General features: G+C 42.8%; 2 protein-coding genes and 1 non-coding gene across 4 annotated transcripts; 2 read left to right on the top strand and 1 right to left on the bottom strand.

Annotated features, from left to right (window-relative positions):
- Positions 1-3287: 3287 nt before the first annotated feature.
- Positions 3288-25375, bottom strand: LOC127909847 (DLA class I histocompatibility antigen, A9/A9 alpha chain-like). The gene is given in 6 exon segments (XM_052472030.1): positions 3288-3423; positions 4246-4545; positions 4862-5140; positions 20821-21032; positions 21034-21079; positions 25225-25375. Coding segments are annotated over 6 exon segments (1005 nt in total). The 5' UTR covers positions 25277-25375; the 3' UTR covers positions 3288-3307.
- Positions 5477-8579, top strand: LOC127909846 (SCAN domain-containing protein 3-like). 2 transcript variants are annotated; one of them, XM_052472029.1, is made up of 2 exons: positions 5477-7492; positions 7631-8579. In XM_052472029.1, exons 1-2 carry the CDS (start codon positions 7216-7218, stop codon positions 7942-7944), a joined length of 591 nt encoding a protein of 196 aa, XP_052327989.1. In that variant the 5' UTR covers positions 5477-7215; the 3' UTR covers positions 7945-8579. The 2 variants fall into 2 exon arrangements, with proteins under 2 accessions (XP_052327989.1, XP_052327988.1); XM_052472028.1 differs by having other exon boundaries at positions 7585-8579.
- Positions 12422-12495, top strand: trnaa-ugc (transfer RNA alanine (anticodon UGC)). The gene has a single exon. It is a non-coding gene; the product is annotated as a tRNA-Ala (tRNA).

Here is a 25375-nt window from a genome sequence, read left to right as displayed (position 1 = left end):
CAGTAGTTAGATGGGGAGTATAGTATAGATCCCAGTGTTATACAGTAGTTACATGGGGAGTATAGTATAGTATAGGTCCCAGTGTGTTATACAGTAGTTACATGAGGAGTATAGTATAGGTCCCAGTGTTATACAGTAGTTACATAGGGTGTATAGTATAGGTTCGAGAGTTATACAATAGTTACATGGGGAGTATAATATAGGTCCCAGTGTTTTTTTATACAGTAGTTACATGGGGAGTATAGTATAGTATAGGTCCCAGTGTTATACAGTAGTTACATGGGGAGTATAGTATAGGTCCCAGTGTTATACAGTAGTTACATGGGGAGTATAGTATAGGTCCCAGTGTTATACAGTAGTTACATGGGGAGTATAGTATAGGTCCCAGTGTTATACAGTAGTTACATGGGGAGTATAGTATAGGTCCCAGTGTTATACAGTAGTTACATGGGGAGTATAGTATAGGTCCCAGTGTTATACAGTAGTTACATGGGGAGTATAGTATAGGTCCCAGTGTTATACAGTAGTTACATGGGGAGTATAGTATAGTATAGGTCCCAGTGTGTTATACAGTAGTTACATGAGGAGTATAGTATAGGTCCCAGTGTTATACAGTAGTTACATGGGGAGTATAGTATAGGTCCCAGTGTTATACAGTAGTTACATGGGGAGTATAGTATAGGTCCCAGTGTTATACAGTAGTTACATGGGGAGTATAGTATAGGTCCCAGTGTTATACAGTAGTTACATGGGGAGTATAGTATAGTATAGGTATAGGTAGCAACACCATTCCATAAGTCTTACAGTTCAACAGTAGCCCATTTAAAAATGAACCCAACGTTGATGTCATGTTGCCAGGCAGGATTCTGTACAACAGGTATTATATCACTATTCATTTCAGCCCAAGACAGATGTCCTGCTTCAGCTTTTCTGTCTGGCTGTTTATTGATCAATACATATCACTGATTCAATGGCCAAAGTTCACTCACCTGGTTTTCCAGGTCTGACTCAGTCCCTGATTAGACGATAATGGAGAATGAAAACCAGCAGTGATTTATCCCAATCTGTACCATATGGTAATGTTCAGGACAAAATAAACAGTGGAGATTATCCCCCTTTTTTAAGAAGTATTTTATTCAAACATTTACATTTTAGTAATCCAACGCTGTTACCCAGAGCAATTTACAGGAGCAATAAGGCTTAAGTGTCTTGCTCAAGGGCACAGACAGATTTTTACCTATTTTTACCCTGCCACCCCAGCATCTTTCATACAGATCATCAAAATATATATTACTTCTTCTTAAACCCATATACAAAATCATATTATTTCACTTCATATTCCTTTGCGGTTTAAAATATATCTTACTGCAAACATTATTTAAATGCCCAGTATGACACTTTCATTCAAATTTTGTAGACTTTATTGAAAGGTGTAAGAACATTATTACAGAAGGCATACATTTGGTCTCCAAGTTGTCTTTTTTGGCTGGTTGATTATGTACCTCTCAAATGAATCACATTTCCAATCCTGTTTTCTGGACTTGCATTAGATTTGGTCGATCACTGCTTTGTGTGGAGCATCCATAATGTACTAAACACAAACATTTGCAATAAAATTATTGTTCAACTTGCCCCATCACCAACTTATTTCTACAGAACCTACTAGACAAAACATTTCAGGAATCAAACATAACATAACATCTAAAAACTAGAACAATGCAGCCACTTTCATTAAAAGAGAAATATGTACAAATGGAACATGTGGATAGGCCTTGTCTGGCTTATGGCCATAATTAAAGAAGTTACAGTGTGAGAAAAGTGCTAACATGTCGCACAACTACTGTATGTTATACCACTAAAACATACACATACGTGCAGCTACGCTACACATGGAAACAAAATAATTATGTTTTTCCAGTTTACAGCAATATCTTTTAAATGTGGTGGTTTTGATTGCGTCAGTTAAGGGAAAACAAAGCTAATTTAAAATTTATTCGTAGAATAATCTAAGTTAAAATCTTAATTTAACATCTCACAACAATCTAATCCTTTCCAGAAAAACATTTTCATGGTGTTCCATTGATTCCATTGATTATAATATACCTGTAAGAATTAGTCTATCAGACAGTGGCAATATTACATTTGATAATTCAACACAATTTTTAAAAGCCAAACAATAGATTAAATGAAAGTGTTTGAGAGACTGATGTGTCTGATGTGTGTTATGTTCTTGAGAATTTCCTCTTCAGCTCCTTCCTAAAACACATAAGAGAGAGGTTACACACACACATAAACACAGTATAGACAGTAAGACTGTGGACCAGTGTGGAAATGGTTGTATCAGTTTGGTCATTAATATGAGGAAACCTTTAGTGACTTACCCTGATGTTACAGAAGTGCAGAGGTCTCTCAAATCGTCTTGACACCTCCAGAGTTGTCAGAGTCAGTGTCGGAAGCTAAAACGGAAATGAAACCCCAATGTTAGAAACAATACTGATTGAAAGTTAATCCATGAGTTCAGGTTCACAGTAAATGCATGGTTCACAGTAAATGCATGGTTCACAGTAAATGCATGGTTCACAGTAAATGCATGGTTCACAGTAAACGCATGGTTCACAGTAAATGCATGGTTCACAGTAAATGCATGGTTCACAGTAAATGCATGGTTCACAGTAAATGCATGGTTCACAGTAAATGCATGGTTCAAGTAAACGCATGGTTCACAGTAAATGCATGGTTCACAGTAAATGCATGGTTCACAGTAAACACATGGTTCACAGTAAATACAGCTTTCCATATTAAACTAAGTCGCTATATCAATTAACAGCTACGTTTGAACAAGCATCAGAAGCTACAAGAAAAGAGACACAGCCACACTCTAAAATAGATATTATACAGTCCAACAACACAAAACAGTGATCTTTTCAGAATAGAGAACAACATGAAGGAAGACACTTACATTGGGCCTGAATAAAGCCTGAAACACAGAGATGAACGTGATGTTGTTATTGACTCTGACAGCTTAGTTTGGTGGAATATTACAAGAGAGCATCAGTTTGAGAGTATTCTGATTCCTGTATCTTTACTGCATATCCTACTGCAGACATCACATATACAGTAAGCGACAGCATGACTCTATGTGAATCATCAATCAAACATACTTCTACCATCATTAACTACAACACTTGATTGTAAAACCAGTACTATGACTTGACTACTGCTTCTAAACTACTAACTAAAAACACTGCTGATAATACCTGAGGTGACAGTGTAGTCTACATAGGAAAATAAAAGGGTCTTTCTCTCCTCACTCACCTTTCTTGCTCTTCTTCTTCCAAACGACGACCCCAACAACAGCAACGACGACCAGGAGGAGAGCTACCACCACTCCAATGATGAGGACAATGTTGGGGGCTGGGTCATCTGTAATCATCAGAACAGAGCATTCAGACATTAGTACTAGATGGTACATTTTAGTCGAAAATGTACTCTAAGCAGCATCCCTGTCGATTTCAATAAAAGGTCAGGAGGCCAAGGAGAACATGCAGTGTCGTGGAAAATTGCAAGATTATGTTATAATGCTTGTAAGATTATGTTATAATGCGTGTATTACATTATAATAGTTGTAACATTCGACAGAATAGAGTATTGTGTGTGTGTTCCACTGAGGATGGGCCTCTATGAGATAGCACTGACAGAGGAGATTTATGATGTCTTTGGGTGATAAAACCTAAAGAGCATTCCAGATAACATGATGAGGTAATGGTTCTGTGCTATGAAGTACCAGGAACAAGATTAGAACCTCGTTTTAGAGACCAAACTGAGCGATAATGTATGGCAAATGCTATCTGGCCAAGGGATACTCCTTTCTCAAGTAAAAGTCCCTTTGTGAAGAGTTCCTAAGATCTGTGGTTCGTCATGTAGGTTGAGAGGGGTGTATCTTGGCTATAAAAGATCTTTGTAATTTTCTGTAGTCACTTTTCAATGGTTCATTAGAGATAGCGCATCATTGAAAGTCAAAAAGGCTATTGCAAAGCTCTTATTATTTTTTAAAGATGTCATTTAAGTATAACTCTGACTGGTGTGTAGTTTGTAACTCTCCTCATTTGGTAAAGCAGACAAATGCCACCACAGCAGTTAGAAAGGTAGTGCCACTGAGCAGATGAGTGAACTTAGAAATGAAGAATATTGGGCACATTCAGTAGGAGGGTTGGGTATAGTGTATATTTTAATCTCTCCTCTTACCCCAGTTGGTCTGGATCTCAGACTCAATCAGAACCTTGGTGATGTCATCCTCGATACCCGCGAGTTGAACCACACACTGATACTTGTTGTTCTTCCACTCCTCAGGCATCACTGTCAGGTGGGTGCTTTTCTGGAAGGTTCCGTCATCGTTCTGGAGGATCTCTCCATGCTCCACATCTCCATGCTGTTCTTGTCCGTCTTTCTGCCAGAACACCATGACTCCACTGGGGTAGAAACCTGTCGCGTGGCAGGTCACTGGAGAGGAGGGGGTCTTCTGGAGCAGAGACACTGAGGGACGGACTGGAGAGAGACAGAGAGAGAATTCAGACATTTCAGTGGGAGATATTTTGAAATGAGAGCAAACTAAACACATCAACATTTATCAAAATTATGCCATCAATTATAGTGGATTTCTGTATATACAGAATCAGTAAAGATAAAAGTACCATGGTGGTATGGATGAATGTCACACCAATATGGTGCCTTCTGTATCATTAACGAGACATATTTCTTTATTGGTCCAGCATGCTGTACTTAGTTCACAAATCAAACAATAGGTTTCAAGCGTTGCGTAACTACAAGGACAAAAGAAAAAGGAACATTTGTGAATGTGTACCTGTCCTCATCAGAGTGTTCTTCCCAAAGTCCACATACTTCTTTAGCCACTCAACACACTCCTGCGTGATGTAGCTCTTTCTTTGTGCCATTTCAGCAGGGTTATTGTTCCACTTGCGCTGAGTGATCTCAGCTTGCTGTTTAGGAGCGATCCAAGTGAACGTCTTCATGTCGTACACAAGGAAGTCCTCCCCATCATATCCATGCTGCCTATGCCCCTCAGTGACTCCACTGTCATCATCCCACGTACAGCCGTACATGACCTGTAAAATGTGGACTCCTGAAAGAGAAAGAGAGAGACGGAGGGTCATCAACACTGTGCATCGCTCCATCTGTCCTCCAGATTCAGTCTTCCAGTGGGATCTCTATCATCATGTGTTAGTTGTTCAACCAGACTGGAATAAAACAGATCAGCTCAGACCTCTACAGTGTGATGATGATGTCACACCTTCACCACGGAGACAGAGAGAGTTGATGAGGAGACTCAGAGAGTGTGGATCTATTCTACACCAGCTGATGTTGGCTTGGTTCTGTCTACTGTGTTGAAGATGCACGTCGTGTTCAGTAGAGTAGTGTTATTCTAACTAATGGATGTTATATAACACTGTAGTTTTCAGTGAGGTGTGTCAATGAATAAAACCCTGTTGATAAATGAAGACTGTCCTCTAGTGATGATGTCAGAGATAAATAGAGGAAGTGAGAGAGGATCCTCTGTTCAGTCAGGAACAACAGGAGAGCGAGATGGAGAGACTCACATGAGGAAGATTAACTGGAACTAATTCCCTGCTGGTGACTGTTATCAGCACCTCACAACCTGGAGCTGCACACTCCCCTACCCATCCCCCCCAGGACTCGAGCCTGACAGTCTAGAGCAGTGGTTCTCAACTGGGGGTCGTGACCCCCATGGGAGGATTTTAAGGAGTCGCGAGACTTATTATGCAAGAGTATAATAAAATAAGAAAACATTATTTTGAAAGGTAACCGCCGCACCAAAACGTTTATTTTGACAGGATACCGCTGCACCGCTTATTGTTGCTGACTTAACAGATGCAGTTTGTCTGCAGTGGTGAAACGATTAGCTACGTTCAGACTCGGGGGGTTTTCACGCCGCACTCACTCGCTGACCAATACAGTAACGTTCTCGCCCCACACACTGATCCAAAGAAATTTCCGATTTCTCGACACACACACACACATTTCGCTACACGCCCAATAACATCCGCTAAATGTGTATGTAACCAATAAACATTTGATTTGACACACTGATCCAATAAAAACGTTGTTCTGCAACATTGTTTAGTTTTAAATGTGACCCGTCCAATCAGATAATACAGATCTTCTGATTGACAGATAACTATGCAGACGTGTTCTGCAGGCATTGCACATGTGGATAGTCAGCTGTCATTTAAATCATGTCGGCTTGCTGTCAGAGTCACATTTAAAAACGCGCAGCTCTCCACTTCATCTACTGCTGCTTCCAACGTCAACCAACAAGGCAGACAACACCGGTCCCCGTCAGAAGAGAGAACGCCGCCCCCGACTTCATCAAATATGGTTTTACATATATAGAAGACAGTCAGGGTGAGTGTAGACCGCAGCGGATCCTATGCAAACAGCTGTTAGCTAATGAGAGCATGAAACTCTCCAACATGAAAAGGCATCTGGGCACCAGGATACAAGCCACAAAGATAAGACAGCTGACTTTTTTTATTTAAAGGAAATGTCAGTATCCGGAGGCCTTGAACACGATTCATTGAACAACGTCTGAACGGTAGAAGAAAAGGCACTTTGCACCTTCATACCTTGTCATCCAGCGTATTGCTAAGTGCAACAAAAACCCCACACCAGCGCAGAGGATCTCATTCTCCCTGCTGCGATTGATATGTGCACTGAACCCGTGGGAGTGTCAGCCGCCAACACACTTCAAACCACACCCCCTATCCAATGACACTGCGAGGAGGAGAATCCTGGACGTGTCTGAGGACAAAACACGGCAGACATCAGAGAGCATCAGTGCAAATGGCCATTACGCACTGCAGCCGGATGAATCCACAGATGTGGCTATCCATGCCATTCTAATGGTCTATGTCAGACACTGCAGCCGGATGAATCCACAGATGTGGCTAACCATGCCATTCTAATGGTCTATGTCAGACACGTCTGGGATAACAACTTGGAGGACTGCTGATTTGCCCACCACCACCACTGCAGAGGCTGTCTTTAACACAGTGGATATGTACCTGGGCTCTGTGGGACTGGCCAGAGGCTGTCTTTAACACAGTGGATGTGTACCTGGGCTCTTTGGGACTGGCCTGGGATGGGTGCGTCGGTGTGACCACTGATGGGGCAGCTGCCATGACGGGAAAGCACTCCGGGGTAGTAAAGTGGATCGTGGAGAGAGCACCGAGTGAGATGTTTAACCACTGCTTCCTACACAGGGAGGCTTTGGCGGCGAAGGACATGGTGCCTGAGCTCCACACCACCCTCCACAATGTGATCAAGTGTGTCAACTATATCAAAAAGAGTTCCAGGTTAAGCAGGTGTTTCCAGGCCTTCTGCAGGGATATGGAGAGCGAGCACCAGCAGGTGTTTCCAGGCCTTCTGCAGGGATATGAGGAGCGAGCACCAGCAGGTGATTCCAGACCTTCTGCAGGGATATGGAGAGCGAGCACCAGCAGGTGATTCCAGGCCTTCTGCAGGGATATGGAGAGCGAGCACCAGCAGGTGTTTCCAGGCCTTCTGCAGGGATATGGAGAGCGAGCACCAGCAGGTGTTTCCAGGCCTTCTGCAGGGATATGGAGAGCGAGCACCAGCAGGTGTTTCCAGGCCTTCTGCAGGGATATGGAGAGCGAGCACCAGCAGGTGTTTCCAGGCCTTCTGCAGGGATATGGAGAGCGAGCACCAGCAGGTGTTTCCAGGCCTTCTGCAGGGATATGGAGAGCGAGCACCAGCAGGTGTTTCCAGGCCTTCTGCAGGGATATGGAGAGCGAGCACCAGCAGGTGCTTTATCATGCTGGGGTCCGCTGGCGCTCCAGGGGTAAACTGTTGAGTCGCTTTTATGAGCTTCGGACATTTCCATTGTGAGGAACGGCTCGCGCAGGTCGCTGGCGGATATTTCTGATCATCTGAATTCTCTCAACATGTCAATGCAAAGGGAGGGGGGCGCAATCGATTTGAACAGAGGGACAAAGTGGAATCCTTCAAGATGAAGCTTACCGTTTGGGCAAATCATGTTTCCCAATGCTGATGTAGAGATTCAGAATCCGATCAACATAGCGCACCGCGTCACACTGAAGAAAAACCCTTAAACATCATCTTGGTCAAGCTGCTGGGAAAGTTTTGTGACTACTTCCCGGAGGAGAGCGACCACTTCCTGTAGGAGACCAGTGGGACTAGATGACTGGACAGGTAACCACTTTCGAGTGGAGATGGGAAGCGTCACGTTGCCAGGCAACGAAAAGGATCTGCTGATGGTGCTGTCATTTGATGGCGGACTGAGCATGCGCTTCCCGGGAAATGACACCGCCACAGTTCTGCTGCAGCATAATGGGAGAGTATCCTGCTCTCGCCTGTCATGAGTCATGCTGCCGTTCAGCAGTACCTGTCTGTGTGAAAGTGGCTCCTCTGCTATGGCCGTGCTGAAAACTAAAAGCAGAAACAAACTGGGCAGCCAGCATGACCTCCAAGTTGGCCTGTCAACCATCTATATATATATATGCCATTTATATATATGCCATTTAGCAGACGCTTTTATCCAAAGCGACTTACAGTGATGTGTGCATACATTCTACGTATGGGTGGTCCCGGGAATCGAACCCACTACCCTGGCGTTACAAGCGCCATGCTCTACCAACTGAGCCATCTCCTCAGACTTCAGTGAACTTATCAAACTGCAGAAACCCCCCACCGATAGGTCTCAGACACACACACACACACACACACACACACACACACACACACACACACACACACACAATAAATAAACAGGTGAATTAGTTATTGTTCACTATGTTAATTACTATGGTTAATTAGCTCTGACATTCATATGACATTTCATTGAACGGGTTAAAAACGTACACCTTTAAAAAAAAAAAGACATTTCAAGCTTGTGAAACTATTCCCATGGTAATTGAGGATTAAGAATTCCTGATGATGGTTGTTTTCTCTACTTTAAACACTGGTATGTGTGTTACTGTTCATTGACATTATTGGACTGGTTTTGATGTTCTGAGTCTGATCATGTATTACACCCCACTCCTGAACTGGCCTCCTAATTAAATGGCTCATTCTAAACTGAGCTTTTTTGTTTAGTTTAATTTCTGTTTGTAAGTTTGTTTAAAATGTATGTATTGAGAGACGCAATCATGGGGATGGGGTGAGAGAAGCACCGAGCGGGAAGAGGGAAATGGTGTACGTATGTATGGATGTGTGTGGTATGTATGTGTGTACGCGTATATATGTGTATATGCATGTGTGTATGTATATGTATGTGTGTATGTATATATATATATATATATATATATATATATATGTGTAGATATGTGTAAGTGAGTGCTGTTTTTTTGTTACTTTGTCTCTGTTGTTGTATCTCTTAATATGGGTGAAAATTGTGAAATTCCAATCAAAATACTGTTACAAAAAAAAATGGCTCATTCTCCTGAACTGATAATAAATGTCTTCCTAGTTAACATGGCTGTGTAATGACTTTCTTTACAACCATAACTGAGACAGAGTCTATTTTACAAGTGAAGCTTTCCCAGGAAGGCAGCTGCAACACAACATTACAAAAGGTAATCATCAACATAATATTGGGTCGCGACTCAATTGTCACTGTCAAATTTGGGTCTGCAGGCAAAACCAGCTGAGAAACACTGATCTAGAGGGTCCCATAAACCTGCCTCTCAAACTCTCTCCGACCTGAGCCCTGATAGGTTGCTAGGGAGGTTACTAGGGGCTGGACATCTCCCGTCCTCTTGACTCTGCAGGTCACACAATACTGTCAGTCTCCTCAAGCAGTGGCAGAGAGCAACATCTCTGTCTCTGCCCGTCAACAACTGGACTCCCTCATATCTCTGGATGGGTTGGAGTGCTGCCCGAGGTGAGTTGTGACGTGTGTATATCGTTCTTCATAGTTAGTTACTACTGTTGTCTATTGCATGTTGCCCCTCGTGAGTTTACTGTGTGCTGTAATACTCTGCAGGTGGCATACGCAATCTATACAGTCATTACTGCTGTATTCTGTAACATTCTGTATCTCTGCCTTTGTGCCCTGCTGTAGTCATTGGGTATGTGTGTATTATTCATTCCCTCTGTTTCTGTCCATTACAGAACCACTACCGTTCCCACGTTTCACCCCCGTGGTCATGTTCTCCTGTGTGTGAATCAAGTTCCCGTGTGTTAACTCTTGGGACTGCTCCCAGTGACTCCCTGTGGGATCGGCTGCTGGAGCTGATCAGGCCTCTCAGGGAAACTCTCTACAACACTCCCCCCCCCCCCGTTACCCTCGGCTATCCCCTATTCCCCTCGAACCGTGGGGCAGAGTCGGTGAGTCACAAACTAGTCAAATACGTAGAGCCGGGTCGTTTTTTTTCATTCTCTCTCAGGGGAATAGGCTCTAGTGTCAGCCTACTGGAGCTGTACGTGTGTGTGACCCCCAGGTCCTGAGGGTGACAGGTGAGTGTGTAGAGGGTTGATTATTTCATGAACCTATATCATGTTATGTCAAAGTTATCCCTGTGAAGCACATGCAGAAGCCATTTGGAGTTGTTGAACGGGAGAGACAAAATGTATTACAATTGAATTTGAGTGAACTGAATATGATGAGGACGAAGAAGAAGAGAGTGATTGAATTTAAAAAAACAACAGCGTAAGAATTCCTCTTACTCTGTCCCACGAGAGCACACTAAAAAAAAAAACACACTTTTCTTTTTGTTTCTACTTTGTCAGAAGAAGCTGTAACTGGACGATGTAACACAGGAGTCTGACGATAGAGTTTGCGAGAATAGCACTGCCCGTGACCGTAATCCCCCAAGTCTAATAGTATTTTGGAAACGTTTCCATTCCTCCTGAAAGCCCAAAATCGGCTGACTTCACTGAATAGAGATCCTGGTCGTGACGCTACATTATGTGTTACAGCATCATCCCAGTGAGGACAGTGGGAGGTCTGCTGTAGACTGATGGCCTATCGTAACCTAGAGTCACACCTTTCCAGTACTCCTCACCCCGCCACAAACTCCACCCTTAACACAGTTACCATTCAAAAATCATCAGTTTACCTCAGAATTGTTTCATTGCGACCAAAGAGAACAGACCGAATGGACATAGTTTTCAGCGAGCCAGCTTCTTTCTGTGGTGCTACCCGTTCCAGGGTTTAGGACCGTAACCACCAGAGGACTTGAAAATGAGCCGGAGCTGAGAGGATCACTGAAACTAAAAGGGTATTTTGATTTCAGTGCATTTTCTATACAAGAAAATAGCCTATCAATGTATAGGCATACTGTGTAATAAAATCAATAATTGTACACTTAAAAACGTGAAACGTGTGTTTGCAGAGCATACAACCATGCCGACAACCGTCCCGTGGAGATCAGTGGACAAAGGGCTGAACAACGGGGCGCACCCCAAAAACACATGGTTGCCAAGAAAGAGGTGCGTTTTGCTAGATTCTTAAAATGTGTTTCTGTACACAGCATTTGTGTGTAGGAGTAGAGAGTGTTTATCGCCGCTTGTAATTCATCATTGACCTGCTGTTTCTATCATAGCCCACTGTAATCGATGGGGGCTCAGGGCGGTACCACTCCGCTCCTCTGATGAAGGTGCACACGGATCAGACTCAAACTTTGAAGACGGAGATCGAGTCATCGAAGGCAGACCAGCAGAGAGAGAGAAACATTCTCGGAGGGCAGAGACACGGGCCACAGCTGATGCATTGGTCCAGAGCCAGGCGGCATTGACGGAGAATGGGGCGTTGAAGAGGGCGAGGAACGAGATGGGAGTCACAATGCCAGGCACACCAGTGAGCTCTGGAAGTCCACTTCAGACAGGCAGAGGCAACAATCCCTCCACCCACGATGGGCTATTAGCAGGACGTCTCTTGCCAAGTTGATTTCTATTTTTAGGGACTTGAGATGTATTAATGGATGTTTATCTACTAATGATAATGACGTGAAGACGGAGATCAAGGAGGGTAGGAGGAGCAAGCTCTGCCTGCTCATTACGGAGCGCGTTATTCATCTGTTCTCCGAGCATTTCTAACCGTGGAAATGCAACAAACACAAGAATAACCGACTAACAAATTAGAATCAATCCCATTTGGTCTATTCTAACAGAAAAGGTTTTAAAGTCTTTAGCACAGCCAAGATTAATAACAGTTGAATTGGTTCCTGGTTTAGCCGACATGTTGCCGGTTGATTTACCGTTATTCACGGCTCCTTTTCTCTTCTCGGTGCTGGAGTTCTTTTAACAACTTGATGGTGTAGCAATATCCTCATAAACGAGACATTAACATGAATCTTCTCTCTTCATTTCATCCACAAAACAAAGTCACTAAAAGGCTAGTCCAGTCCCGTGTAGCTCAGTTGGTAGAGCATGGTGCTTGCAACGCCAGGGTTGTGGGTTTGACTCCCACGCGGGACCAGTATGTGTGCCACCTGGGGTGATGATGAGCACAACTCCATGAATGATTGATTGAGGTCCAGTATGTTGACGCAGGCCTTCAGGCGGGTATGTAAGTTATGTTCAGACAGCTGCAGTAAAACAGTCCTACAGCTCCACGTCAATACAATCAAAACCTTGAACCCACCTGTCCCTGGATTTACCCAAACATGTGTATCTTACACTCCAGCAGTAGGCCTACATTAAGATTAATATCATAAAAGACTAAACATGATACTAAGACTATTTTCTTCAAAAGAACAGAATAGTGTGTTTTAAGATGTATTTCTGTGCTGTAGTAGCTGAGGCTATGGTTTGCTTCATGTCAAGGAAATGCATTACGTTGTTATGCTCTTTCAGATAGGGTATAGGAATCAAAACGTCTGGCCTGCATGGACCTCTGATAGGGTATAGGAATCAAAACGTCTGGCCTGCATGGACCTCTGATAGGGTATAGGAATCAAAACGTCTGGCCTGCATGGACCTCTGATAGGGTATAGGAATCAAAACGTCTGGCCTGCATGGACCTCTGATAGGGTATAGGAATCAAAACGTCTGGCCTGCATGGACCTCTGATAGGGTATAGGAATCAAAACGTCTGGCCTGCATGGACCTCTGATAGGGTATAGGGATCAAAACGTCTGGCCTGCATGGACCTCTGATAGGGTATAGGAATCAAAACGTCTGGCCTGCATGGACCTCTGTAGGATTACTTGGGAAGTAAGCAAAGCTTTATGAAGATGCCCTCAAAGATGCCCGCTGGAGGTTTCAAAGATGCCCGCTGGAGGTTTCAAGACGCACGCTGGAGGTTTCAAAGACGCACGCTGGGCGTTTCAAAGACGCACGCTGGAGGTTTCAAAGACGCACGCTGGAGGTTTCAAGACGCACGCTGGACGTTTCAAAGACGCACGCTGGAGGTTTCAAAGATGCCCGCTGGAGGTTTCAAAGACGCACGCTGGAGGTTTCAAAGACGCCCGCTGGAGGTTTCAAAGACGCACGCTGGACGTTTCAACGAGCATTAACGGCAACAACGGGTGACAGCAGAATACTCTGACGTCAAGCACTGTGACATGCTGTACCGTACCCCAGCACCCTGCAAGCTGTGCTGCAGTATGAAGCTACTTTTAAACGAGGAACCACTGTAGAGGGGCACACACAGCTGGGCCGTGTGGATAACACACACACACACACAGTAAATCAACGGCTCCATCTGTCCTCCAGATTCAGTCTGCCAGTGGGATCTCTATCATCATGTGTTAGTTGTTCAACCAGACTGGAATAAAACAGATCAGCTCAGACCTCTACAGTGTGATGATGTCACACCTTCACCACGGAGACAGAGAGAGTTGATGAGGAGACTCAGAGAGTGTGGATCTATTCTACACCAGCTGATGTTGGCTTGGTTCTATCTACTGTGTTGAAGATGCACGTCGTGTTCAGTACAGTAGTGTTATTCTAACTAATGGATGTTATATAAGACTGTAGTTTTCAGTGAGGTGTGTCAATGAATAAAACCCTGTTGATAAATGAAGACTGTCCTCTAGTGATGATGTCAGAGATAAATAGAGGAAGTGAGAGAGGATCCTCTTTTCAGTCAGGAACAACAGGAGAGAGATGGAGAGACTCACATGAGGAAGATGATCTCTCAATAACGTGAGTCTACTGGAGCAATAAAGTCTGTGTGTGTTATCCCCAGATCCTGAGTGTGTGGGTGGGTGTGTGTGAGTGTGTAGAGTAGGACTGCCTCCTGACAAAACAAAATCTTGTCGACGAGAGTCGTCTGTTCTTTGTCAAAACGTGTATTTTTCTATATATAGACTGTTTGATGAAATACTGTTTGACAAACAAATGACTCAGGAGGTCTACGCTGTGTTAAAAATGACAGCGAGTGCCTGTGACTGGCGCACGTTGTCGCTCTCTCCTCCCTGCTGCAGCGAACAGGCACCACAGCAAGCGTTTATCGTCGTTGTCCGCGCTGAAGCTGCTACACACCACAGCCGTGTAGTTTCTAACTTGTTTCTCGGACTCGGAGAAGTTGAAACCGAAATCCCTAATTTGTTTAGGAAAACATTCCCTGTTCCCTCAACCCTCGCTCTCTTCACGTGACGCGTGTACGCATCGCATGCACGTGACCAATAGGGCCGGATCTATAGCCTTTCATAATCACATCAACACACTGGTTAGAACAAACACCCAACACCGCAACACAACTAAAAGGATGCGGAGGACGGGAAAAATAAACTGGAAACGGGGAATGTTTACTGGTTGCTCAGGAGGGAAACGGGAAGTCAGATGGGGGAAACTACTGGAGATCACATAAAAGGAGGGTCTGTGTGACGGGTGACAAACGGGTGCTGTTACATTACAATATCATGTTTTCTGACCGTGTGGAACAGTGTAAACAACACTAAATAAGTGATAAGTGTACCAGAGAGTCTAATATATATAAATATAAAGCCTTTATTACAGCTGTAGGAGCCGTTTTGTCCTGTTTATGTGTTGTGTGTATGTTGTCTGTCAAGGGCTATTTTAACCTGTTTTGTACAATAGAGGGACTATATGTTGCGGTCATGGGTCACTGGTCACATGTGTATAGCTAGGACAGGTGACCAGGAAGGGTTAGTACAGGAGAGAGTAGACGACATACAGTTGTTACCGTATCACAGACAGCTGAAAGAAGCATCTCTCTGCACCTTTTCTACAGGAACATGTGTATTAGAGCTACTTATATTAGATATGAGCAATAAATAGGAACTTCACCCTAAAAGAGTAACGTTTGGGAAAGCTGATTCTCGTGGACGCGTTGTGTACAGCTCTCTCCTGTGTCAGAGGCTGATCATAGGGAATCGCCACTACAACAGTAAGAACTTAACTCTCGTTGTAAACTGGACTAATGGATCTTTGCATGCAGCACGTCAGATTATTGGAATCACTCCTGCTGTGCCTACGACAACCAACAAGGGTCGTGGCAAACATTTCCCGGAGAAACGAGAAGAATCCAGGAGCCAAATCCTCCGCGCCGTCGCTCACCAAAAGGACATTGGTACGTGATCTTCACTCTTGTGCTGCGCGGTGCGAGTTGAACACTGTTTCGTCAATTGTAGCGCTGTGGAATAGGAAGTGGAGCCAGTGTTTCATAGGGAAATGCTCTCCGATATGTCAACACTTCATTTCTGAGCATTAGAACAGAGTATTGGGCTCTGTATTATCTTAACACTTAACACTGAACGTTGAATAAACATTCTGCTGAATGGGCTGCGTGAGATGAAGACGGACTGTAAGGGCGTGGAGAACAACGTTCTCTCCCAGAACAACTGCTCTGAGAAGATGTTTACTAAAGATATCCGCAGAACATTTAAGATATTGACAGGGGCTGTCTGACTATGTACAGCAGGGTCGTATTGGGGCCAGCATGGAGATACTGATTGGCAGCGATGCTTCCCAGGTCATCGCCCCTGCTGATGACGACAGTGTTGGAGATGGACCCCACAACGCTGGGACCCGATTGGTGTGGGCCTCCGGCAGTCCCTTAGGAGAAGGTGGTGACAACCCGGGACAGATTGGTTGCCCTGCTGTTACTGCCCACCCCATCTACATGAAACACGCAGGAAAGACACACTCCGTGCTACAGGATGCTGCCTTGGATTACTTCAGAGCTGACCTTGTTATAGGCTGAGCTGGGGCTAAGCGACTACAGAGCTGTACTTGTTATAGGCTGAGGTGGGGCTAAGTGACTACAGAGCTGTACTTGTTACAGGCTGAGCTGGGGCTAAGCGACTACAGAGCTGTACTTGTTACAGGCTGAGCTACTACAGAGCTGTACTTGTTACAGGCTAAGCTGGGGCTAAGAGACTACAGAGCTGTACTTGTTACAGGCTGAGCTGGGGCTAGCGACTACAGAGCTGACCTTGTTATAGGCTGAGCTGGGGCTAAGTGACTACAGAGCTGACCTTGTTATAGGCTGAGCTGGGGCTAATTGACTACAGAGCTGACCTTGTTATAGGCCCGGCTGGGGCTAAGTGACTACAGAGCTGACCTTGTTATAGGCTGAGCTGGGGATAAGTGACTACAGAGCTGACCTTGTTATAGGCTGAGGTGGGGCTAAGAGACTACAGAGCTGACCTTGTTATAGGCTGAGCTGGGGCTAAGTGACTACAGAGCTGACCTAGTTATAGGCTGAGCTGGGGCTAAGTGACTACAGAGCTGACCTTGTTATAGGCTGAGCTGGGGATAAGTGACTACAGAGCTGACCTTGTTATAGGCTGAGCTGGGGCTAAGAGACTACAGAGCTGACCTTGTTATAGGCTGAGCTGGGGCTAAGCGACTACAGAGCTGTACTTGTTACAGGCTGAGCTACTACAGAGCTGTACTTGTTACAGGCTGAGCTGGGGCTAAGAGACTACAGAGCTGTACTTGTTACAGGCTGAGCTGGGGCTAAGCGACTACAGGGCTGACCTTGTTATAGGCTGAGCTGGGGCTAAGTGACTACAGAGCTGACCTTGTTATAGGCCCGGCTGGGGCTAAGTGACTACAGAGCTGACCTTGTTATAGGCTGAGCTGGGGCTAAGTGACTACAGAGCTGACCTTGTTATAGGCTGAGCTGGGGCTAAGAGACTACAGAGCTGTACCTGTTATAGGCTGAGCTGGACTAAGTGCTAGCACCCTCTGGTCCAGCAGATCATCCCTCCATGAACACACACATTGTTGGCTCCTTTTTAAATAAAAAAAAAACATTTGTATAATTGTTTCTTGCTTAAGTCAGAGAACAATTAGGGGCCGGTGTGTAGGGGCCGTTTTGTCCTGTTTATGTGTTGTGTGTATGTTGTCTGTCAAGGGTTATTTTAACCTGTTTTGTACACTAGAGGGACTATATGTTGGGGTCATGGGTCACGTGTGTTTGTGTGTATAGCAAGCACAGGTGACCAGGAAGGGTTAGTACAGGAGAGAGTAGAGGACATACAGTTGTTACTGTATCACAGACACAGCTGATAGAAGCATCTCGCTGCACCTTTTCTACAGGAACATGTGTTAGAGCTCCTTATATTAGATATGCGCAATAAATGGGAACTTCACCCTAAAAGAGTAATGTTTGGGAAGCTGATTATTGTGGAAGTGTTATGGACATCTCTCTCCTGTGTCAGAGGCTGATCATAGGGAATCAACACTACAATAGCAAAGACTATATATAAACAGCTGCATGCATTCGTGGATTGCGGTTTATTTATTGATTAGTCTAATTATTAAATTCTCCCTTTGTTATTTAGTTTTAAAACTAAAACGCTTGATTGCATTTCAACGCATGAATGACTGGTCTGTGTGATGACATGAATGAATGATCGATCGATTGATACAGTAGTCTATATATTGAAATATTGGCCAGTAAGTAAGTTACAGTACTGAGAATAAACAGGACGCGCTCTTAGGCCTCCAACTCAATGCTGGTTATACAAGGCTACTACTCTACTGAAGCCTACTAATGATAATGACATGACTTATTATTATAATGATCATAATAATAACTTAAAAAGGAGGGTATAGGAGTGAGAGCTGTGTGCATATTGTGTGACAGTGGAAACAACACTAAATAAATTATAAGTAATACCAGAGTCTTTTCTAACGAAAAATATAGTCAAGCCTTTATTACAGCATAGCAAATATTAAAAATATCCAAATTTGTGAAATTCAACATGTTGCAGTTGTGCGAGGCTTGGAATCTAGGCTATTAAACACTCAACCAGGCAACACAAGCAGGATCTTTCTTATTCCTGTAGACACATTAGGGCTGTGCGGTATAACGTTTTTTTGTATTGATGCACAGACCAGTTTGGGTGTTACTTTACCTTCTATAACACTATTTGAATGTTTGGTTTGTTATATTTAATACGCAGTGTGTAACGTCCATTTTTATAGTTTACTTCGCTACTTGAGTCATCTCTCTCAATCTCTCTCTCCATGCGGCTTTCCACACAGACCTAGCCCCGGCTCCTGTCACTCAGCCCTAATTGCATCTTATGTTCCTCGACCCTGAGACACTTGCGTTCTGTCTGCATGGTCAATACAGCATATGCAACACTTTGATGACAACGAGGAATTCCGGGAAATTTCAGAGCGACAAACTAAAAATACAACGGCGTAACATTAAACGTTCTTGAAAATTAAAGTGTCTTACATCCTTCAAAAGACTAGAATCTTGGTAATCAAACTGCGTTTTCCGATTCAGACGCACTGATAGGGTACTACAATGTCCTCCATAAGACAAAGAAATGGTACAAGACATTGTTTTACCATTTCATTGACATTGCTGTGGTGAATTCCTTCATCCTGCAGAAGGAAATGGCGAAGAGCTGTGGACAGCCCCCCATCTTACAGCTAGCCTTCAGGGAGCTGCTCATCCAGGAGCATGCTGGCTATAGCAGGAAGTCCACTGCATCACATTCTGCCCCCCTCTACCTCTGCCCCCTCTACTCCTGCCTCCAGTGGTGTTCATATGCCAAAGTTCATAGCTGCAAGCCTGAATGTGCCTCAGGGCCAAAAGGGCAAAGCATGGAGGCGTCGTTGTGTTCTGTGTCGCATGAAGTCCCCCATCACCTGCACCACTTGTTCAGTTTGCCTCTGCTTTACAGCAAAAAGAGACTACTATGGGACATGGCACCAGCAGCAACATATTGTGTAGAAGACTGAGGGTCTTCCAAAGGGTCTACCACTGTTTTTTTGTTTTTATTTTTAAAAACATTTTAGAATGTTAGAATTTATTTTTGATATGTTGTATATAGTTATTTGCACTGTTGTATATAGTTATATGGGGCGGCAGGGTAGCCTAGTGGTTAGAGTGTTGAACGAGTAACCGGAAGGTTGCAAGTTCAAACCCCCGATCTGACAAAGTACAAATCTGTCGTTCTGCCCCTGAACAGGCAGTTAACCCACTGTTCCTAGGCCGTCATTGAAAATAAGAATTTGTTCTTAAATGACTTGCCTAGTTAAATTAAATATAATTTCACCAATTTGGCCATTTGGGCAACTTGTGTGGGACACCTGGGTGACTTCATGCTAAATGTCATGTAGCTCACCCATTCCTGAAGTTATCAATCTGAAACTTTGTACAACTACAGTTGCCCTCTTGGCCCAGATTGCTTGCCCTACAAGGCAGTGGGGAAATTATTTCAAATTAATTGAACAGTATAAAACAATCAGAATGGAGAAAGACTAATTGAAATAACTTAGAATGTATGTGTTGCCACCCTAGGATCACTCACTACTCATAAAGCAAATGTAGAACTTGTATTATTAAAAAACATAAAATACAGCCAAAAACCGTCATAGTCATTTTTTAAAATACCGTGATATAATAGGTTGGCCATATCGCCCAGCCCTAAGATATATATGGATGATTTACAAAACCAAGAACAGAACGTTTAACAGTTGGTCTGTTGATTATAGACCTAATTAAGTTGGGGTTTCCTCTCTCCTCACTTTTCTTTCACAATGAAGCCAAGGGCTGTTTCCTCGTCTCCTCACTTCTCTGCTGCCTCCGTCGCATTGTTCTCAACACCAATATTCTGGTTAACTTCACTATTATGCACATAGCAACATATAGGAAAGGTGCCAATTCAACCACGCATTGTAGATGATCTTTCAGAACCACGGACAGCGACCACTATCTAACGCGCAAGAAAATGCATTTGTTATAAAATAATATAATTTTTATTAGTGTTGCACCGTTATTCTTCGATAATAGAAAGATATAGAATTTCAGTAGCATGTCTTTGATGGACTGTGCCATCATCCCCAATGGATTAGTCTACTAAGACGAGCGCCCATCAGACAGGCTTGTGCACCGTGTAAAAACCAACAATTTGCAACTGCTAGACTAAAGAAATTTCGGTCGACCAACAGCCTAGCGACCAAACAATCAACCAGTCGACTAAATAGGGTCAACCCTAGTAGAGTTCCCCATAGAGGCCTGATCAGCTCCAGCAGCAGAGTCCACAGGGAGTCACTGGCAGCTTTGGTCCATTAGAGCAGAGAAGACTAAACACACATCACCATTTATCACTATCCTCATCCCTATCACCATCATCATCATCATCACTATTCTCATCATCATCATGTTCCTCTGCTTCTCTCTAGTGTCCCATCAGATCAGAGACACTCAGGGAGGCTGAGGAGACTACAGCTCTACTGTGGGGGACACAGGGGGAGCACATAGCTGGGCCGTGTGGATAACACACATACACAAACGGTATTCTATTGTAAAGAGAATTTCCCCTCAATTTGTATTCTGTGACTAAGAACAAAATTATATCTTACCTTTTGTTTGGTTGAAGCGCTCCATGGCAATTCCCACATTGACTTTGAAAGATTGTGAGGTGCTCCTAAGAATGTTTTCCTCTTTCTCCATATACTGCTGTCCCAGTTTCTCCTCCACCCAGCTCTGTTTGCCCTCAAAGCGGTTGGTCTTGGTGTCGAAGTAGCCCATCAGTTGGTCATCCACCAGGTTCAGAGCCACAAACTCAGGAAGTCGCTAAACCCTGTGCTAGCTGTTAAAAGGCTTTCCAGGAGTGAATCACTAAAAAGAGTGAAGACAATGTATGTTACGTAAAGTGCATATCACATATTCTGAAAGACAATAAGATAAATTATACATGAATCCAATGCACTTGTATGAGCTTTGTATTGTAGTGTCACCTAATGGGTATTGCAGGTACTGCATTTGTCCGACGTCCGACCACAATATATAGCCTAACCAAATCTATTTATGAATGTCCGTCAAGACAGACCTTGGATCTTATGTACCACACCATAGACACAATAAGGATGTGTGTATAACTTAAATGGTGATGCACATTTATTAAAATGGTATCCTCCGAAACTGACAAACTTCATTTACACAGACTAATGTTCATGTACAGCCATGCTGACGTATAGAAATCCCAAAACACAACTCTACTATAGAACACAGCCACATCAATGCACTTTCCAACATCAAATAATACCCAGATCACTTTATCAGAAAATAAGTTTTCAGCAGCCCTGTGTCAGCTAATTTCCATAGTCTCCTGGCAGGACAGTGATTTTTGTTATTGATATGAAGTAAACCTGTGATTCTGTGTTTGATGAAAGGGAGCGCACTAAATAGCCATATACCTGACATAATTATACAGGTGTCAACATAGTTCCTTCTATTCACAATGACACATCAGAGCAAAGACACTACCACCTGTTCCATAAAGGTCAAAGCCTCATGTCAGATGCCATAGAGCAGGGATACTCACTACTATTTAAGAAGGTCAAGTGACACATTTCATAGGTGGCAAAGGTCCAGATAGATATCGTACTTTATCGGCGATGTGGTACAGCGTAGTAACAAACATAGCCGTCTACGACTTAGGAAACATGTTGTTATATCAAATGTATATTAAATACATTAAATGAGACTAAGAACTTGAATGAATTATAACTTATTTTGAATATAAACATGTGCAACATTGCATCAACATGGCTGAAGAACAAAAGTGGTTGCATAATTGACCAAGAAGGGGTTCTGGTTGGGCAGATGCAGTTCTCTTCCAACAGTGAAGTCATCAAAGCGAGCCTTGAAGTTATCCATCAGCTTCTGGATTAAATCTACATGGTTGGGAACATCTTTGTCTTCCTGCATTTGCACAAGAAGATTGGGTAAGTAGACAATTTCTCCCTGGAGATCATTCTTGAAAAGCTCCAATTTCTTCTGGAGAGCCCGGACTGCTGTTATCATATCACACACTGTGTTGTCCCATCCCTGCAGCTTAACATTCAGTTGATTAAGGTGTGATGTACTGCCGGTCAAAAATGCAACTGTTTTCATCTTCTCTTCATCTTCCAAAAACTCAGAAAACTAAGTTGCTTCGACTTCCTCCTGAATAGCTCAAAAGCCATCCAAAATCCTGCTTTTGCTGAGCCATCTGACATTGTTGTGCAGTAGTAAGTAATCAAAACTGGCATTGTAGGGATGATGTTGGATACATCTGATCGAATTTGCTATGCCTGTTGTCATAATGGCACTTAACATGGAACTTTTCACAAGAGCTACGGACTTGCTGCATATCAAGCACATTGGTTTTGTTCTACTTGCGGGGAGAATTAATAAATACTGTTCCGTCCATTCATCTTTGAATATACAGTTTTCAGAGTCAAGTTTTTTTAAACAAAGATACTGGTAACTAAGTTATTTCGATCTGTGATATTAACAATTGAACCATGGTCAAATCGTTTCTTTCTGCCTGCTTGTCCCAAGGTTCAGCAGAGTATATTTGGATTGATGTGATTGGGTAAGACGCAGCCTCTTGTATTTGCATATAACCACACGATTGGATTAGACGGGGCACTAGTAGAGGTAGGCGTCACTTCATGAGAGCGAGAAAGAGAGGTTTCTGAGTTAAAGAGGCCACTGTGCCCAGTTGATTTATTATGTTTGTTTTTTTAAATAGTTAAAGCTATCTAAAAATAATTGATTCACTTTTATATAACAAAATGCGATGTTTTCCAGTCAGGATTTACCCTTCTCTGGGTCCAGATTGAGTTTGGTTGTCTACGGTTGGCCATTTCGATTAATTGGATCACAAGTCTATACTAACACAAATTGGATTGATTAACTTCATCACTACGTGTCATGACAAATTGAGTTTTAAAGTCCTTCAAACGCATAGACAGCGTGTGTATAATCTGATTTGTATTTTTTTTTTTACAGTGGTCAAAATACCTACCCCTTCACCTGACATTAAATTATGAATGCAGATCATTTCATGAATGTAACTTCAAGTTAGACAAGAACATTTCTCTCGTATGTCACCAGTAACCTACACGTTCCCATAATTTATTATGAACAAGATGTCTTGACTTTAAGTAACTAAAATAAAGTGAAAAATAAATAGTGACTACTCAAGCCTGCCCATGACCCTCCCTGACACCTAAAAGAATCCCAAACATTAAATAATTTTCTCAATTCCATGAGGGTTTTACTTATTTAAGAGCTTACTAGTCAAATAACAGATAATTGCATCAAAACATTGTAGTGAATTTCGAAGTACAGCCTGTGGGGACTGATGCAAGCAACTCCATTTCTTTGCAGTCTGTGACAGTACCGACATTTTACATTTTGGTAATTTAGCAGACATGAGCGACTTAGTTTGTGCATTCATTTTAAGATAGCTAGGTGCGACAACCACATATCACAGGCATAGTAAGTACACTTTTCCTCAATAAAGTAGTTATCAGCAAAGGACTCTGCTGTCCTAGCTTCAGGGGAAGCTGGTTCCACCATTGGGGTGCCAGGACAGAGAAGAAGCTTGGACTGGACTGAGCAGGAGATGCCCTCCCGCAGGGATTTTACGTTCCCAGTAAAATCCATTAGGTGGCAGTAAAACTCCCATTAGGTGGCAGTAAAACTCCAGTACGTGTCCTGACAACACACAATGGCTGTTGGAAAGGTTTGGCATTTCTCTGAGGATATCTGGTTTATGTGTGACTTCACCTCCAAGGACCACATTCATTTACCACTTTATTATCCCAGCGTCCACTTCAACCATATACTTTGAAATCCCCAGTTTCCCAAGCCACACCAATATTTCAATTTTCATTTTCTGAACGAATAAATGTGTAACATTTTAAAACTACATCATAATCTCGTAATCTTAAAACCGTTTTCTATTATTCAATTTAAACAAGTGGATCAGAAACTTGGGACATTTAAACTAATATTCTATTGTTAAATTTAACCAGTGTGTTAGATCATTAAACTGATAAGCGTTACACAGAGCCTAAAATGCTACAGTATTGAAAAGGGAATACTTGAGTAGAATCCATTGCTGTCCCAGCAAGCGTGAGCTTTGTGGTATTCTACTGCCACCTAATGGAAAATACTGGGAATCTAACGTTAAACCCTTTTGGCATTATTACATACAACCTAATAATTTTCTTTGATATTTTCACCTTCACAAAAAGATTGGAATTTACATTGAACATATTAAATGATTGGAATTGCTGTACACGTGCCCAACCCATGACAGAAATAAATTCCAGTCAGAAGTAAATTACAACATATTTAAGGTAATTTATAGACCAGTATACTATTTGCATAACTCAATTCAACAATGACTTTTAATTAAAGTAGCCTACTGTGAGAAAAAAATGATAGCAGAGCCAATATCAGTGACTTTAAATAGAGATTTATATTCTAGAAAAGGCCATTTTCTATTTGAAAGATATTTTAGCTTAGGAAATATGAGCTTCACCAACTCTGGTAGGATAATGTAATGGACATTTTAAAAAGCGTCTAAAAGTAAAACCAACGCGTTTCGGCTGTTGGCATTCTTCGTGGTTTTTAGCTTACAGAAATTGAAGTTGGGGAAATACTGAAATTGTACAACTCCAACTCTTCATCACTGGTTAAAATGCTTATATTCTAAACCTCAAAAGTGCATCACGGCTTGTGATTCTTGCGCACTTTTAATTCCAATGTAAATGCTCTACTACTACGGGGATTATATTGCCTGCCATTGCCACCACCTGCAAAGTCCCGTAGGTAGATGCATATAACAAAAAACGAATAATTTCATATTTAGTTAATAAAAAAGGGTTGTCAACTTTGTGGAAACACGATAATGATTTAATATTAAATATTGTAAAATAAACGTGAACATAATTGTAATAGTTATAGAAACGTCATACACTAACCGGCAGATGAGGAATGTAGGGCTATTCCTAAAAGCAGGATGAAAGACTTCATGTCGTCCTTGGTCCGTCAATGCTGAAGCTAAAGATAAATTTCAAATCGAGTTCGATTCAAAGTATTTTCTCTACGATCCTCTCCGTTTCGATCTCTAGG

This window comes from Oncorhynchus keta, chromosome 20 (assembly GCF_023373465.1).
Source record: "Oncorhynchus keta strain PuntledgeMale-10-30-2019 chromosome 20, Oket_V2, whole genome shotgun sequence".
Lineage (NCBI taxonomy): Eukaryota > Metazoa > Chordata > Actinopteri > Salmoniformes > Salmonidae > Oncorhynchus > Oncorhynchus keta.
This window is presented reverse-complemented; position numbering and strand designations above follow the sequence as displayed.

Excerpts from the sequence above, each read along its gene's own strand:
- LOC127909846 (XM_052472028.1), top strand. The coding sequence starts at position 7,216 with ATGACGGGAAAGCACTCCGGGGTAGTAAAGTGGATCGTGGAGAGAGCA. Across the intron at positions 7,493-7,584 it reads TGAGGAGCGAGCACCAGCAG|GTGTTTCCAGGCCTTCTGCA; the intron begins GTGATTCCAGAC and ends GAGCACCAGCAG.